Raw genomic sequence first — 17,773 nt, 5'->3', positions numbered from 1 at the left:
GCCTGGCCGTTGGAGGCCAGCTTGAACGGTGCCGTCTTGACGTGATTTATGCCGTGGTCAATTATAAAGTCTTGGAATTCTGCGCTGGTGAAGCACGGACCATTGTCACTGACTAATATGTCAGGGATTCCGTGCATTGCAAACATGGTTGCGAGGCTCTCCACAGTGGTGGAGGTTGTGCTCGAGTTTAAAAGGCATGACTACTCGGCTGCCCCACATCAGGCAGTCTGCTTGTAGTGATAACTCATGCATGCGCCTGTGAAAGGGTTTTAATTCCTCGGTCAATTCTTGCGTCATATTCGCAGATGTGAGGTCTAATTTTGAGAAAAGTTTACCTCCAGCCAATGTGGCAAATAAGTCCTCCGCTCTGGGCAGCGGGTATTGGTCCTGTAGGGAGACTCTGTTTATGGTAGATGTGTAGTCCCCACAGATTCGTACGGATCCATCAGGCTTCATGACTGGGACGATGGGACTTGCCCAGTCGCTAAATTCCACAGGTGATATAATGCCTTCCCGTAGAAGCCTGTCTAGTTCATGTTCAATCTTTTCCCTCATCACATAGGGTACAGCTCTGGCCTTGTGATGGACCGGTCTAGCATCCTGTGTGATGTAGATTTTGACTTTAGCCCCTTTGAAAGTGCCCACACCTGGCTGAAAGAGATGTTCAAATTGCTTTATAACTGTTGAGCAGGAGGTCCGTTCCTCTAATGACATGGCATGGACATCATCCCATTTCCAGTTTAGTTTTGCCAGCCAGCTTCTCCCCAGCAGTGCTGGGGGGTCTCCGGGGACAATCCACAGGGGAAGTCGGTTCACTGTCCCTTTGTGTGTGACAGAGAGCATGGCGCTGCCGAGGACTGGTACGATTTCTTTGGTATAGGTCCTTAGTTTGGTGTCGACCCTTGTGAGTTTTGGTCTGTCTCTTTTATGCGGCCACAGTTGTTCAAATTGTTGAGCGCCCCTGAGAGATTGACTCGCTCCCGTATCCAGCTCCATGTTGACAGATATCCCGTTGAGTAGGACCCTCATCATTATAGGAGGCGTCCTGTTGTAGGAGCAATGGCCTTTGATCGTGTTGACCCGCTGTACATCGGTGTCCCGGATACTATCCCCACCATCTTCTGGTCCGCTTTCCGACCCATCCGATTCGTATACCAGCCGAGCTGCCGTTTTTTTGCACATGCGGGCCAAATGCCCTGTATATTCACAATTTCTGCAAACAGCCTGCTGAAATCGACATCCCCTTGACGAGTGCCCACCCCCACACCTCCAGCACAGACCTGTTCCATTGTTCAAAGTGTTCCCAAAGAATGAGCTGCGTCTGGCTGATCTCTCTTGAGCTTCTCTCAGTTTATAGTTGATTGCTCGCATTGTGGGTTGATGAGGTGTGAACAGCCGTTCCTGTGGCCCTTGATGGCTTCTGCCTGCTATCGAGAGCCTGTTTTCCCAGTTTTGTCTGTGTGTGGGGGTAGCAGCTTGTTTAGTGCTGTGAACTTCTTGTTCCAATATTTCGTTAGTTGTCGTACCTGCATTGTAAATCAACCTCGTTTCTTCTTCCCCTACCAAGAATGTCTGTGCAACCAGTGCTGCTGCCTCTAAGGTCAGGTTCTTGGTCTCTATGAGCTTTCTGAATATGCCTGTGTGGCCTATTCCTTCAATGAAAAAGTCTCTCAGCATTTCTCTCCTCAGTTCATTGGAGAACTCACATAAACTAGCCAACCTCCGAAGTTCCGCCACGAAGTCGGGTATGCTCTGACCCACACAGCGTCTGTAGTTGTAGAAGCTGTGTCTGGCCATGTGTAGGCTGCTCGCTGGCTTCAGGTGGTCTCTTGCCAGTGTGCTCAATTCTTCAAATGACTTGCTTGCTGGTTTCTCGGGTGCCAACAGATCCTTCATTAAAGCGTATGTTTTCGAGCCACAGCTGGTCAAGAGATGGGCTCTTCTCTTGTCTGCCTTATCATCGCCTAACCAGTCTTTGGTTACAAAGCTTTGCTGGAGCCTTTCTATAAAGTCCTCCCAATTGTCTCCCGCATTGTACTTTTCATCTGATCCGTTGTTCGCCATTCTGTGGATTCTGTAATCCCGTAACTCGTCGCCACTGTAAAGTCCTGTCCCCTCAGTACAGATTCACACGAGGCATGTAGTGAAGTCAAGGTCACTCTGGACCTGCAGCTCTGGAATGCTGCACTTGCCTGAGACCTGCCCTTATATACCTGTCTCTTGCAAGTGCACCCCTGGTGGTAAGGTATGCTGGTGGTTACAAGTCATATCTTATTACAGTCATCTATAGCATGTTAGGATACAGTTATATATAATAATGTAAGATACATGACACCAACCAATCGGCGCACACACATACTTACCCCAGCAACAGCACTTAAAGGCGCAATCCACCCAAACATATGACCTCCCCTCATCCGGCAAAATCCCTCGATCGGGACAGGCCAGGTCGCGAGGGTGCCGGATAAGGGAGGTTCAACCTGTAATTAGAAAGAGGAGATATTAGGTGGATATCGACATTTATTTTGTAGATAATTTTTAATTACATTTTTGTCATTGTGAAAATAACTGGTGTATATTTCAAGCTGGCAAACAGGCTCCAGTGCCTGTTTGCATCAACCGTTTGCTGCATAATTGCTGGGCAGTTGATAGGCAACTCTGTGCCAGCAATGAAGATTTGACAGTTGCAGTGAATGATCTGTCAAGTCGGAACTTGACAGATCGCAAGTTCTGGATGTAGCGCATGCGCTTGGAAATCCCGAACTTGTGGTCAATTTCAAAGGCGCTACGATGGCGAATTTTAAGAGAACGCCTTCATACCAACCATAAATTCTGCCCCATTGTCTCCAACTTTCAGAGGATCCATAGGAAAATTAGGATAAAGGTTAATAGCCTCAGGGAATTTGCTGAAGTAAAGCCAACCAATATTGCATTTTGTCTATTAGATGAGAAAAATACACAGCACATTATTTACAGACACTAACAATTTCTACTCACCAAGATTTTGACGAATCTGTTAGAGTTTTGTGTGGTTGTAACTAGCAGAATAGATAAGGGGGAACCAGTGGATTTGGTGTATTTGGATTTTCAGAAGGCATTCGATAAAGTGCCACACAAGAGGTTATTAAACCAAATTAGGGCTCATGGGATTGGGGGTAATATACTAGCATGGATTGAGAATTGGTTAACAGCCAAAAAACAGAGAGTAGGAATAAACGGGTCATTTTCGGGTTGGCAAGCTATAACTAGTAGGGTATCACAAGGATCGGTGCTTGGGCCTCAGCTATTTACAATGTAAATAATTTGGATGAGAGGACCAAATTTAACAAAGCTAGGTGGGAATGTAAGTTCTGAGGAGAATGCAAAGGGGCTTCAAGGGAGACAGGCTAAGTGAGTGGGCAAGAACATGGCAAATAGAATATAATGTGGAGAAATGTGAAGTTATCCACATTGGTAGGAAAAATAGAAAAGCAGAGTATTTTCAAATGGTGAAAGATGTTTCTTAAATAATAGGGGGATAAGGGGTTATGGGGAGCGGGTGGGAAAGTGGAGCTGAGTCCATGATCAGATCAGCCATGATTTATTGAATGGCAGGGCAGGCTCGAGGGGCCGTAAGGCCTATTCCTGTTCCTATTTCTTATGTTCTTATGTGGCAAATGTTGGTGTTAAAAGGGACCTGGGTTCCTTGTACACGAATCACTGAAAGTGAACATGCAGGTATAGCAAGCAATTAAGAGAGCAAATGGTATGTTAAACTTTATTACAAGAGGATTTGAGTATAAGTGTAAAGACGTCTTACTGCAATTATTTTGAGTCCAGGTGAGACCACACCTGGAGTATTGTGTCCAGTTTTTGTCTCCTTACCTAAGGAAGGATATATTTGCCATAGAGGGTGTGCACCAGACTGATTCCTGGGATGGGGGGGCGTGTTGTGTATGCAGACTATGGATGTACTCTATGTGTAGTCATTGTGTGATTGCATAAGATGGAGACTTGTTTACTTGATGTACTAACAATAAGGTTTACATTGTGTACATACATGCTGGCACCACTAGAGGGTGCAACTGGTGGAGACCGGGGGTTTCCTATCCTGGTGGCAGGGCCCTGTATAAAAGGCTGTACACCATGCTTGTACAGCACTCTGGAGTTTGGAATAAAGAACCAAGGTCACTACAGTTTGAGTACAACACATTGCCTCGTGGAGTCATTCATAAGTACATTATAGACATAACAACTGGCGACGAGAATAAGGACTTTCACGCGATCATGGCTACCTTTGCCACACTAAAAGTCTTTGCAGAGGGTGATGATTGGGATGCCTTCATGGAAAGGCTCGAGCAATATTTCGTGGCAAACAACCTGGCAGGGGAGACGGACACATTGGTGGAGAAGCGCAAGGCTATACCGCTGACCAGTTGTGGGCCCGAGGTCTATCACCTCGTCAGAGATTTGCTGACACCCACGAAGGCCAAGAATAAGACATATGATGAGCTGACTTAACTAATTCGCAACCAAAAGAGAGCATCCTCACGGCCAGGCACAGATTCTACATTCAACACAGACCCGAGGGCCAGGAAATTGCAAAATATGCTGACGACCTCAGGAGACTTGCGACACCGTGTGATTTTGGCACGCACCTCAACGAAGCATTGCAAGACAACTTTGTTAGAGGAATTGGCCACGAGGGCCTCCTTCACAAGCTATTATCTGCCAACACCACAGTCAACCTGCAGAAAGCCTTCGGCATCAGTCAGGCGTTCATGACCTTGACCTGCAGCACCAAGCAAATCATTCATCCTGTGGACTCAAACCCGGCAATTACTGTACACATAATGGTGCCTTTCACAGGCAGGACTGTAGAACGTGGCTCTGCCCAGGGCAGAGAGCACGGACCTCAGTGTTCCAGAATTCAGAGTCCGCCGAGGGGTGCTAATCGAGTAGCACCATGCTGGCGTTGCGGAGGAAACCATAGGGCTCACCAGTGTCAGTTTGCTGAGTACGAATGCAAAGCCTGTAACACGAAGGGCCACCTCCAGCGCATGTGTAAAAGAAATACGACTTACCATCTAGCAGAGGAGTCTGTAGATGACTTTGAATCCAGCGGGGAGTATGATGATTTGGCCAGAGAGGCAGCTCAGCCACAAGAAGAAGTGTATGGAGTGTATACCTGCACCACCGATTGTCCTCCAGTGAAGATGGAAGTTGAGATAAATGGCTTTCCAGTCTTCTTGGAAGTGGACACGGGAGTGAGCCAGTCAGTGATGAGCCAGGATACCTTTGAGAGGCTATGGAATGAAAAATGACCCGAACAGGTTCCAGTACAGGAAAAGTTGAGCACCTACACGAAGGAGCCGATTCCAGTCCTTGGTAGTGCGGATGTAAGTGTATTCCAGAATGGCGTGGTGCACAAGTTACCTCTGTGGATTGTTGCAGGTGATGGTCCAATGCTACTCGGAAGAAGGTGAATGGGGAAGATCCAGTGGAAATGGGACGACCTCTTCACTCCAGCAATCGATGTCCCCCATGCTCAGAGGCAGAGCAAAACCTCATCTTTGCTTGGGCCAGGCACCAGAGAACAGACCAGCGCAGCACCTGAGGTACAGACCGACCATCACGACTGTGTGTAGCAATGATCCGACCGGAACGATCTAAAAATACCTTCCCGGCTCCAGTGGCAGGACTCCTGGGGAAGAAGATCGAATTCACAGGTACCCTTCCAGCGTTTCTGGCAGAATTGCGGGAGAGAAGGATCAAGGCAGTCGACCTCAAGGACCGAGGCAAGGTAGCATTCCTGCTGCAGCGAGGGGCAACGTGACTGAAAAAAAAGATGGCCGCGGCAATATCATGAGGTGCAACGCTGAGAGACCAGCACGTGGTGTCCAACAAAGGATTTGATTGGAGTAAAGCCAGCAGGGTTCGGTTAAAGGAGACCTGCAACCAACTGAACTTAAAGAGACATTGTATGCATGGCAATCAATGTAACGAACCGATTAAGATTGTGAACAAGATGTTGTTGCGAGATGTCGGTACTGTAAAGAACAAAATGCTGTTGCGAGATGGCAGTACCAGTCCTAATGTAAAGAACAAGATGTTGCGAGATGTCGGGAATAGAGTGTCACCAAGAGTAGCAAGCGAGCGAATTTGGGAGGCTAAGGGCGCTGATCCTGATGCCCTGCCCCAGGTGTCCCTACAAGTTATAGGCCAGCGACCTCAGGAGGGTAAAGGCACGGATCCTGATACCCTGCCCCAAGTCTATCCCACGCTACAGGCACCCGATGGCACCATTCGCCACGGACCTGGAAACGAATACGGCGCCTATATGTGCAGTCGGCCGCCGTTGCCCACCACCCGGGTGGAGACGGCGCAGCCCCCAGACCCAGTCGCTACCTCGGCCATGTCCAGGAGCGAAAGGTCAGAACCAACAAGTTCCCCAAACGAGACCTGGAACAGCCAGGTTCCCAGCACTGTTAGAGAGCAGGCAGAAGACTCTGCAGTCCTCAAAGGAGGACAGGGAGGCCACACAAACCTGTGGCTCTGCCCACCACTAGGCAACGGCAAAGGCCCTGAGTCCTGGCAAAGTGAGCGAACCAAGCCCACCCCGCTAGCAGGGGGTGCAGCACCGCCATCAGACTACTAGGACCCCGTCCGGTTGCTCTGGATCTAGCGTCCTCGCATACCTGTACTGCTACCTCAGTACTGACCATGACTAAACCATGAATGCAATCTACCCAATCCTGGCGCACGACCGTAAAACATAACAAATATAAGTCACTGAACCTAGGTGTCACGATACAAACAAAAAAAAATAGTTTTTTCTTCCTTTCTTTGTACTTGCACTGTGTCTGGTCCTGTATGTTAATGTAACGGACCAGCTGCATGATCTCGCTGTGGGGGTTGGGGGGAAATGGATGTATGTAGCCATGGACACAAACATGGATCACACCCAAAACCCACTGGAACCTTCACGGCATCATCGAACCATCCAATCTGATAACCACTACCCAACGTTGTGGCGAAAGAACTTGGGATTAATAGGGAGAGAGCCAAGCCAAAACACAGCCAAGGTGTAAGGGCTATTAGTACTTAAGTCTGGGGAGAGCTAAGCCAGAGCACATATTGCAAAGGTAATTGGCACAAAGGACTTGGGGGAGAGTGATGTTGTGTATGCAGACTATGGATGTACTCTATGTGTAGTCATTGTGTGATTGCATAAGATGGAGACTTGTTTACCTGATGTATTATCAATAAAGTTTATATTATGTACATACATGCTGGCACCACAAGAGGGTGCAACTGGTGGAGACCGGGGGTTTCGTGCCCCGGAGGCAGGGCTTTGTATAAAAGGCTGCACACCATGCTTGTACAGCACTCTGGAGTTTGGAATAAAGGACCAAGGTCACTACAGTTTGAGTACAACACATTGCCTCATGGAGTCGTTCATAAGTACATTACAGACATAACGGGGGAATGTTCTATGAGGAGAGATTCAGTAGACTAGTGGGCCAAAATTCACTTCTGCAAGAAAGCTGGCGCACCTACCCTTTTTTGAAAGTTTTCTGCCAAGATCGTTGAGGTGGCCTCTGATGATTTTCAGCATTCAGGGTTTTTTTTGACATTGGACCGGAAGCCGGTCATAATAGGGGCGGAAGATCGACTAAAAGGCAGGCTGAGGAGCTGAATTTGGATCAGGACCAGGACTCCGTCGCTGTCAGTCAGCGGTGGAGTAATGGTGACGTTACAGCGCGTGTGCGTTACCACGTTCTCTCCCCTCCATTAAAGGGGAGAGAATCAGTCATTTTAAATCTTCAGCCACTGGACCACCAGGGAGGGTTTGGCCTGGCCAGTGCTGCCCGTTGGCACTATCTTGCCGGCCGATCAGGAAGTTGGCCGGCAAAAGTAAAGACATGGCGGCCTTGAAGGGCCGCCCCGTAGCTGGGCCACACACAATCTGGATAAGGAGCACCAACAGAAAAAGCTGTCAGGGGCACCGCGCGGTGGGGCACTGATTTTTTGAGCTAAATTTAGCTCTGTGTCTTTATTCAGGTGAGGGAGAGCGGCGGTGCGCATTCTGATGATGTGCTTGCGGCAGTCATCAGCATCGGGACGGAATTGGGTCCAGGCCAAAAAATTCCCAACCTGAATTTGGGTCGGGTCGGCCAGTTGACCACAAAGTGGCCACATGGCCGCTGCAAACGGGCAGTAACGGATCTTTCTGAGACTCTAAATTTCAGCCCCTAGGCCTATATTCTCTAGAGTTTAGAAGAATGAGAGATGATCTCATTGAAACATACAACATTCTTACAATGCTTGACAGGGTAGATGCAGGGAGGATGTTTCCCTTGGCTGGGAAGTTTAGAACCAGTGGTCATAGTCTCAGAATAAGGGGTCGTCCATTTTGGACTGAGTTGAGGAGTATTCTCTTCATTCAGAGGGTTGTGATGCTTTGGAATCTCTACCCCAGAGGGCTGTGAAAGTTTAGTCGTTGAGCATATTCAAGACATTGATCGATAGATTTTTGGATATTAAGGGATTCAAGGGATATGGGGATCATACAGGCAAATGGAGTTGAGGTAGAAGATCAGCCATGATCTCATTGAATGGCAGAACAGGCTCGAGGGCCAAATGGCCTACACCTGCTCCTATTTCTTATGATCTTATGTTAAGATACCCACTGACTGAGGCTACAGGCTAAGCTCTTAGAAAACAGCTTTCCAGAGTTCACTTGTATGCCCATACTATAGCAAGACAAATGTTGTTATTGTCACTTAAATCTGGAACTGGTGTTGAAAATCTCAACAGGTCGGACAGCATCTGTGGAGAGAAACAGAGTCAACGTTTCAGGTCTGTAACCCTTCATTGAACTGACGAAGGGTCACAGACCTGAAACTGCTGAGATTTCCAGCATTTTCTGTTTTTATTTCAGATTCCAGCATCTGCAGTATTTTGCTTTTGTGGAACTGTTGTTGTTTGACTATTTGAAAAAGGTGGCCCACAAAGCAAGTTTATCATACAGCTAATCTGCATGATATTTGACCATTTACTCACACACTAGCTGTACTGCAGGGTATTCATTTAATTCTCACTTATCTATGCGCTATTTAAACTTCCAGTATATCAGTGCCACTTCTCTGTTTGCTGGACAAAGCTGCACACAACAGGCAGAAACAGATCTGAGCTGGAACAAAGCTTTCTCCACATGAATAACCCATTCTGGACATGGTTGTGTCAAAGAACATCGAGGGAGTGGATGAGGATAAAGTTGGAGGGTTCACCAAAAAACAGAACTAGCACCATTTATTTCATTTTATTTTCTCCTTCATTTACGAACTCATTCACTTATACGGAGGGTAATTTAAAATTACTCCCTACATTATAGGAAATCACAATGACACACAATATTAGCTACATGAGCTCTGTTTCAGGAGATGCTTTTCAGTCACCCTTCTAATATGTTTTGTGTCCCCAAAGAAGAAGTCACAGGCCTAAGTAGCAGTTGCAAAGCAGCTACCTCAAAGCACTCAGTGTCATTCACTCCATCTGTAGCAAGTACCATCGCAGATACATCCACCGCAGGGAATTTAGGTATTCAGTTTGAGCTGGGATCACTGGGTGAAGCAGAGAGCACATGAGCAGGTGGTAGAGGAAGAGCAGGAATCTTCTGGATGGAGGACCAGCTGTCTCCCAACATCAGCTGCAGAGCACTGAGATCTGGACTTGCATTTAAAAGAGGAATGCTATCTGAACACCATCATTTTTAGTCATTGAAGAATGTGGGATGCATCCTGCAAAGTCTAATGGCAAGTGTGGATGAGTCCACTAGCCGCAACTATGCAGTCATACACTAAGGCTTCTCAACACTCCACCATGGAGTGAGTGTGGAGAATCATGGGCTATGTGCAGCAAATGCCCTAGTGACATAGCCCTAAGCTCAAATGAAGTATTATAAATGTTCAGGCAGCAGCTACATCCTTGGACTCCAGGCTTCAAGTTTGGTTTGAACATGTTGGGGGATCACATAGACAGAGCCCTTTGTGTAAATTTTACGAGTTAGCACTCCAAATGTGGAGCCTTGTTCTACAGGAGTGCAGGTTGGATATGGAAGTCAGTGCACCTGATTGTGGTGCTCCCAGTTTTTAGTGACTGGAAAATTGGGAGGCTACAAATCAGGCACAATGATATCTGTTCCCATTTTTATGAACTGCCCTCTTAGCGAGCGAGCTAATGCATTGCATTGCCTGCCCAGGTCAAGTAATTGAACTTGCAGCACATGAGCCATCCAGTGGAGCTACCTGACAGTGAACTGAGTGATCAATTTTGCATCTTACATGCTGCTACATTGGTATAGGTGCTATTTAGCTTATACTCTCATTTCAATATCATCTGACATTTCTTTTATAGCTGCATTTATTTTGTTTCCTTTAACTTTATTTTTAATGTATTCCTCATAGACTGATTAAGGAAAAAGAATGCATAGCTTTCTGTTGCATACAATGCTAATTAAGTAACTAAATTTATATAACAAAAATAAATTCATATCTCAATTAACTTTGGTCTGCTCCCTTTCCTTTAAAATTCAGACCATCATAAATAAGTATTCAAATGTTTAACATAAGAACATAAGAACATAAGAATTAGGAACAGGAGTAGGCCATCTAACCCCTCGAGCCTGCTCCGCCATTCAAAAAGATCATGGCTGATCTGGCTGTGAACTCAGCTCCATTTACCTGCCCGCTCCCCATAACCCTTAATTCCCTTATTGGTTAAAAATCTATCTATCTGTGATTTGAATACATTCAATGAGCTAGCCTCAACTGCTTCCTTGGGCAGAGAATTCCACAGAGTCACAACCCTCTGGGAGAAGAAATTCCTTCTCAACTCGGTTTTAAATTGTCTCCCCCATATTTTAAGGCTGTGCCCCCTAGTTCTAGTCTCCCCGACCAGTGGAAACAACCTCTCTGCCTCTATCTTGTCTATCCCTTTAATTATTTTAAATGTTTCTATAAGATCACCCCGCATCCTTCTGAACTCCAACGAGTAAAGACCCAGTCTACTCAATCTATCATCATAAGGTAACCCCCTCATCTAGTGAATCGTCTCTGTACCCCCTCCAAAGCTAGTATATCCTTCTTTAAGTAAGGTGACCAAAACTGCACGCAGTACTCCAGCTGCGGCCTCACCAATACCCTGTACAGTTGCAGCAGGACCTCCCTGCTTTTGTACTCCATCCCTCTCGCAATGAAGACCAACATTCCATTCGCCTTCCTGATTACCTGCTGCACCTGCAAACTAACTTTTTGGGATTCATGCACAAGGACCCCCAGGTCCCTCTGCACAGCAGCATGTTGTAATTTCTCCCCATTCAAATAATATTCCCTTTTACTGTTTTTTTTTCCAAGGTGGATGACCTCACACTTTCCGACATTGTATTCCATCTGCCAAACCTTAGCCCATTCGCTTAACCTATCTAAATCTCTTTGCAGCCTCTCTGTGTCCTCCACATAACCCGCTTTTCCACTAATCTTTGTGTCATCTGCAAATTTTGTTACACTACACTCTGTCCCCTCTTCCAGGACATGTATGTATATTGTAAACAGTTGTGGTCCCAGCACCGATCCCTGTGGCACACCACTAACCACCGATTTCCAACCCAAAAAGGACCCATTTATCCCGACTCTCTGCTTTTTAATTGTACAAGATACACATTAATAACAACTCAAAATGAGGGAGGATGGAGTTTGAAGGATTAACACATGTTGCTGTGCAAAGAATTATTGGGATGAAGTTAGCATGTGAATGTGTTAACACTTCTGTGATACTCATCTATCCACTATTTTTACGGTGTTAACAGGTTTGTTTCAAATGGATTAAAGCCTCCATTAAAATTGCAGACAAAGATTTCACAACATTTGGATACTAGTATCACACAGCGTGATTTCACCTAATGTCATTACAAAAAAGGGCCAATTTTTCAAATGCATGCTCACCCATCAGGCGTGATTATTGGGAAATTGTAGGCACGTTCCCCACGATTTTCCATCTATTCGGATTAAGGCACCTGGAGCGTACATTCAGAAAATCAGTCCTACAATTTTTAACCAGTTTCTTTTTAAAGTATACCTCACAAAGGTTAAATGAACATAATTTGATCAGTCTGTTTGTTCAGGACACATGAAGAGAGGCAAGACAAGTGAACATACTAAGGAAAATCCAACAGGTAATGGGTGGGAGGGAGCAGTGACATGTCCCTATTTCAAAAGATGTTTAATGTGCTAGGTGATTCAGATGCTCAGGAACCCAGATGCAGGGAAACACAAGACTTATTCATAATAATGTTAAAATAAAATCAGAACTTGTTTTATTGTGTGTTTGCATGTGTGAGTGAGTGAACAAAAGAAAAGTTGTTCTCAAAAGCTTGTCTATTGGACTACAAAGGAGTAATATTGCTATTGGGGTGTAAAGAGATAGGTCATATGTTGAAAAACCTTCAGTGGCTAGTCTGATAAGCATCAAACTAAAAAATACTCTGGTGGAATCCCTTAACAGGCACCAGATAGAAACTAGTTCCAGATGCGCCGATGTCACTGAAACATGTGCTCCGAAGTCTCCTATGAATATATTAGTCCCAGTAGGTTTTTGATGTAATCTTAAATACTATTTATAAATTATCTCTTTATATTTTGGATATTTTTGTTATTGAAATTAAGCTTTTTTTAAATTAACAAGATGTGAGATATTTACAGACCTGTCAGCGAATAATCAGCATGTCTTCATAGAATTCTCTATCATTCTACTTCTAAAAATGTGTACAAGGTTTTGAAGAATTGACAGAAAGTAATTGCTTTTTAATTTAAGAATATGAAAGTGTGCATTTATTTGATAAGCTGTTTCTTTTCATTAGGAAATGCCTTTAATTGTACAGGGGAAAATCAATAGCATTGTGACATTAAGTGGAACTGCCAATGCATTTTGCCCACCTGACCTGCAAGTTTGTAAGAAAACTGGTTGTTAACGAGGTAATCAAGTAATAAAATTTAATGCTGACGATGCAATGTACCCATTGCATTTTTTGTATTGGAATACCCAGGAATACATTATTACAGATCATGCCAGCCCTAGCTGGGTCTGTCAGAGGAGACTACTTTATTGCCTTCACTCCAGTGCAGATGAAGTGACTGAGCTGTGCCATCTGTTACGGGCTGACTTACAACAACTTCAAGGACTGGGGCTACTCTTTCTAAACCTATGAAGATCATAGTGGCATTAAGCTTCCAAACAGCAGATCACCACAGGGGACATCTGTCAAATAGGCCTTCTGCAATTCATTCCTGTATAAAGTAAGTGACAGACAGGGGAAACACTTTCATCACTTTCCCAGTAGAAACGAGACATCACTGGAGAGGGCACAGAACTTGTATCGCCTGGCAGACTTCCCAAGAGTCCAGAGCATTATGGATGGAACCCATATGGCTCACACGCTAGCCCAAATGCATACATAAACAGAAAGAAATGCCAATCCATAAATGTGCAGGTGGCTTCAGACCGCAGAAATGTGATCCTGAACATAAATGCCTGTTATCCGGGGAGCACCCATGATGCTTTTATTATGCAGTACTCCACAATGCCTGCATTACTTGTATTTCCTGAGAGAATTAATGGATGGCTGTTAGGGGACCAGAGCTACCCTTTGCAGTCATGCTTGATGACCCCAATTAATAACCCCACACAGCAGCAATGTGCAGATACGTAGAGACCCGTGCTACCGCCTGAATTACTGTGCAGCTCACCAGGAGGATGCTGGGGCAACAATTTTGTTGTTTGGGCCACTTAGGCAAGTTGCTGCTCTACAAAATCTCTCAAATCATCACTGGCTGCTACAATGCCATCATTTTGCTATCCCAAGAGGTGTGAGCATGCAACAAGATGAGGATGAGGCCCCTGGGGTTGCAGGTACAAAGGAAGAAAACAAGGAAGAGGAGGCAGCTGACATGGAGGGCAGCTGACATGGCGTCCTCATCCAGGCTAACATCCCCAGCATTGAAGCATTGACCACACTCGATCAGCTTCGCTGGGCAGGCCCCACATAGTTTGTGTCATGTTTGTAACTACAATGTAACACCACTGTATTACTGTATACACTCAACACAGATGCACACCTTGGCCACAGGGGGTGAACTTGTGGGAGACACTCCTTACCTGATCACTCAGGTATATAAAGGGAGGTCCCACGCAGGGTCATCACTTCTGGAGTGCTGAATAAAGAGTTAAGGTCACTGAGTGGCCTTTTCCCTGGAATGTGCTTTGTGTGGGTTCATGCTGTAGAGTAAGGACTTTACATTGGCGACGAGAAACGGGAATTCACGACCCACGAGAATGGCCACCGGTAGCACAGATGAAGGATACTGTGTTGGGGAAGACTGGAACGATTTTGTTGAGAGACTTCAGCAGAGATTTGTCAAGAAAGACTGGCTGGGGGATGCAGCGGCCGACAAGCGTCGGGCTCACCTTTTGACCAGCTGCGGGCCAAAGACTTATGCGCTCATGAAGGACATACTGGCATCCGAAAAGCCGTCGGACAAAACCTTTGAAGAGCTTAGCAAGTTGATTGGGGAGTACCTCAAGCCGGCGAGCAGCATACACATGGCTCGACACAGATTCTACACCCACCGACGTCGTGAAGGACAGAGCATACCGGACTTTGTAGCGGACCTCAGGCACTTGGCCAGCCTCTGTAAGTTCACAGATGCCTGCATGGGAGAGATGCTAAGGGACTTCTTTATCGAGGGTATCGGTCATGCGGAAATTTTTCGCAAGTTAATTGAGAGACCAAGGACTTGACTTTGGAAGCAGCGGCGTTGTTGGCTCAGACTTTCATGGCGGGGTAGGAAGAGACGAAAATGATTTACGCGCGCAATTCTGCCTCCAATGCGGCGATGGATCAGGGAGTCAACGTCCTCAATGCTACTCAGAGCCCCGCGGGCAGGCAGGGGCAGACCGACATTCATCAGGCAGTAATAGACCCCAGAGTAGGACCTCAACAGAGACAATGGCAGGCTGAACGGATGTTCACGCCATCACAGTGGACAATGCGGCCCGGGATGGGGCCATTGACACCTATTAATAGGGTACTTAAGAGCAGTCAGAGGGACAGTCAGCGCAGAATTCCTGGCCACAGCCCTTTTGTCCCCAACAATGGAAATTTTAACTCGTGCTGGAACTGTGGGGGAAAACACTCAGCCAGATCTTGCAGATTCCAACAGTTTGTCTGCAGAAACTGCAACTTCAGTGGCCATTTAGCTCCTATATGCAGAAAGCCTACAACCAGACTGATATTTGAGGCAGATGGACCAGAAGAGGGTTCTTTGATGCAGGATGACTTTTGGGACCAATCGATAGACGCCGAGGTTCAGTGGGTCCATGTGGAGAATAGTCACAGTTCATACACCAAAACGCCACCAATGATGATGAGGGTTTTATTGAACGGTATCCCAGTACGTATGGAGCTGGACAGGGGAGCCAGCCAGTCACTCATGGGTGTTCAACAATTCGAGAAGCAATGGCCACTCAAAGCCGGTAGACCCAAATTAGAACGTATCGAGACACAATTAAGGACTTACACCAAATAAATCATTCCGGTGCTAGGCAGTGCAATGTTGGCTGTCACGCACGATGGCTTAGTGAACCGGCTGCCGCTCTGGATTATCCCGGGCAATGGTCCTGCACTGTTAAGGAGGAGCTGGTTAGCCGAGATGAACTGGAAATGGGGGGATGTTCACGCAATGTCCTCGGTGGAGCGAAGTTCGTGCTCACAAGTCCTACAACAATTCGAGTCACTTTTCCAACCGGGCATCGGGACTTTCAAAGGCACTAAAGTAGTGATACACATCACCCCGGACGCCAGGCCAGTGCACCACAAAGCTAGAGTGGTGCCGTATGTGATGCAGGAGAAAATTGAGAGAGAATTGGACTGGCTATTGCGAGAGGGCATCATCTCGCCTGTTGAATTCAGCGACTGAGCGAGCCCCATCGTCCCCGTTCTTAAAGCGGATGGCTCTGTCAGGATCTGTGGCCACCATCAATGGGGTGTCCTTACAAGACCAATACCCGCTCCCAAGAGCGGAGGACCTCTTCGCCACGCTGGCAGGCGGCAAGCTGTTCACCAAGTTGGACCTCACTTCAGCCTATATGACCCAGGAACTGGCCAACGAATCTAAACTGCTGACCACCATCACCACGCACAAGGGACTGTTTGCATATAACAGGTGCCCGTTTGGCATTCGATCAGCAGCCGCGATTTTTCAACGCAACATGGAAGGCTTGCTTAAATCCATCCCTGGAATGATCGTAGTCCAGGACGACATCCTCATCACGGGTCGAGATACCGAGGAACATCTCCACAACCTGGAGGAGGTGCTGCACTGACTGGACTGGGTAGGCCTGCGACTCAAGAAGTCTAATTGCATGTTCTTAGCTCCCGAGGTTGAGTTTCTGGGCAGGAGGGTTGCTGCAGATGGGACTGGGCCCACCGAATCCAAAACGGAGGCGATTCGACAAGCACCCAGGCCCTGCAACACATCGGAGCTGCGATCATTCCTGGGACTGTTGAACTATTTCATAAGAACATAAGAATTAGGAACAGGAGCAGGCCATCTAGCCCCTCGAGCCTGCTCCGCCATTCAACAAGATCATGGCTGATCTGGCCGTGGACTCAGCTCCACTTACCCGCCCGCTCCCCGTAACCCTTAATTCTCTTATTGGTTAAAAATCTATCTATCTGTGACTTGAATACATTCAATGAGCTAGCCTCAACTGCTTCCTTGGGCAGAGAATTCCACAGATTCACAACCCTTTTGGAGAAGAAATTCCTTCTCAACTCGGTTTTAAATTGGCTGCCCCCGTATTTTGAGGCTGTGCCCCCTAGTTCTAGTCTCCCCTACCAGTGGAAACAACCTCTCTGCCTCTATCTTGTCTATCCCTTTCATTATTTTAAATGTTTCTATAAGATCACCCCTCATCCTTCTGAACTCCAACAAGTAAAGACCCAGTCTACTCAATCTATCATCATAAGGTAACCCCCTCATCTCCGGAATCAGCCTAGTGAATCGTCTCTGTACCCCCTCCAAAGCTAGTATATCCTTCCTTAAGTAAGGTGACCAAAACTGCATGCAGTACTCCAGGTGCGGCCTCACCAATACACTATACAATTGCAGCAGGACCTCATTGCTTTTGTACTCCATCCCTCTCGCAATGAAGGCCAACATTCCATTTGCCTTCCTGATTACCTGCTGCATCTGCAAACTAACTTTTTGGGATTCATGCACAAGGAGGAGGAGGCGGGGGGTCCCCGATGGAGGGCACTCTACGCAGGGGTCCTCCCACTATTCGTCGGGGACTTGGCCTGGAGGGTGGTGCACGGAGCAGTGCCGTGCAACAAATTTTTAAGCCGGTTCACGGACTCCCAGGCCGCCTGCAATTTCTGCGGTCTGGAGGAGTCCGTGTTCCATGTTTTTATTGAGTGCACAAGGTTGCAGCCCCTGTTCCATTATTTGAAGGGGCTGCTCCTGAAATTCTGGCTGCACTTCAGTCCCACTCTCCTGATCTTTGGGCACCCTGTGCAGAGGGGAGCGGGTAGGTCCGAAGGCCTCCTCGTAGGACTGCTCCTGGGCACGGCCAAGGGTGCCATCAGCCGGTCCAGGCAGCGGGCGGTCGAGGGGGTCGTTCAACCTGACTGCCTGCCTCTCTTCCGCTCTTACATCCGGTCCAGGGTGTCCTTGGA

General features: G+C 46.9%; 1 protein-coding gene across 4 annotated transcripts in view; it reads left to right on the top strand.

Annotated features, from left to right (window-relative positions):
* LOC139259522 (uncharacterized) overlaps positions 1-17,773 on the top strand; it is a 351,083-nt gene that overhangs the window by 185,319 nt on the left and 147,991 nt on the right. Inside the window, exons 7-8 of one of the 4 annotated variants that reach the window (XM_070875008.1) lie at positions 12,151-12,214; positions 12,899-12,943. The exons of the other annotated variants lie outside the window; for them this stretch is intronic. Coding sequence (XP_070731109.1) covers positions 12,151-12,214; positions 12,899-12,933 — 99 coding nt within the window. The 3' untranslated portion in view covers positions 12,934-12,943. Of the gene's footprint in view, positions 1-12,150; positions 12,215-12,898; positions 12,944-17,773 lie in introns of those variants that run through there. 4 annotated transcript variants of the gene reach the window in all.

The sequence above is a fragment of the Pristiophorus japonicus genome, chromosome 3 (assembly GCF_044704955.1).
Source record: "Pristiophorus japonicus isolate sPriJap1 chromosome 3, sPriJap1.hap1, whole genome shotgun sequence".
In the NCBI taxonomy this organism is placed as follows: Eukaryota; Metazoa; Chordata; class Chondrichthyes; family Pristiophoridae; genus Pristiophorus; species Pristiophorus japonicus.
This window is presented reverse-complemented; position numbering and strand designations above follow the sequence as displayed.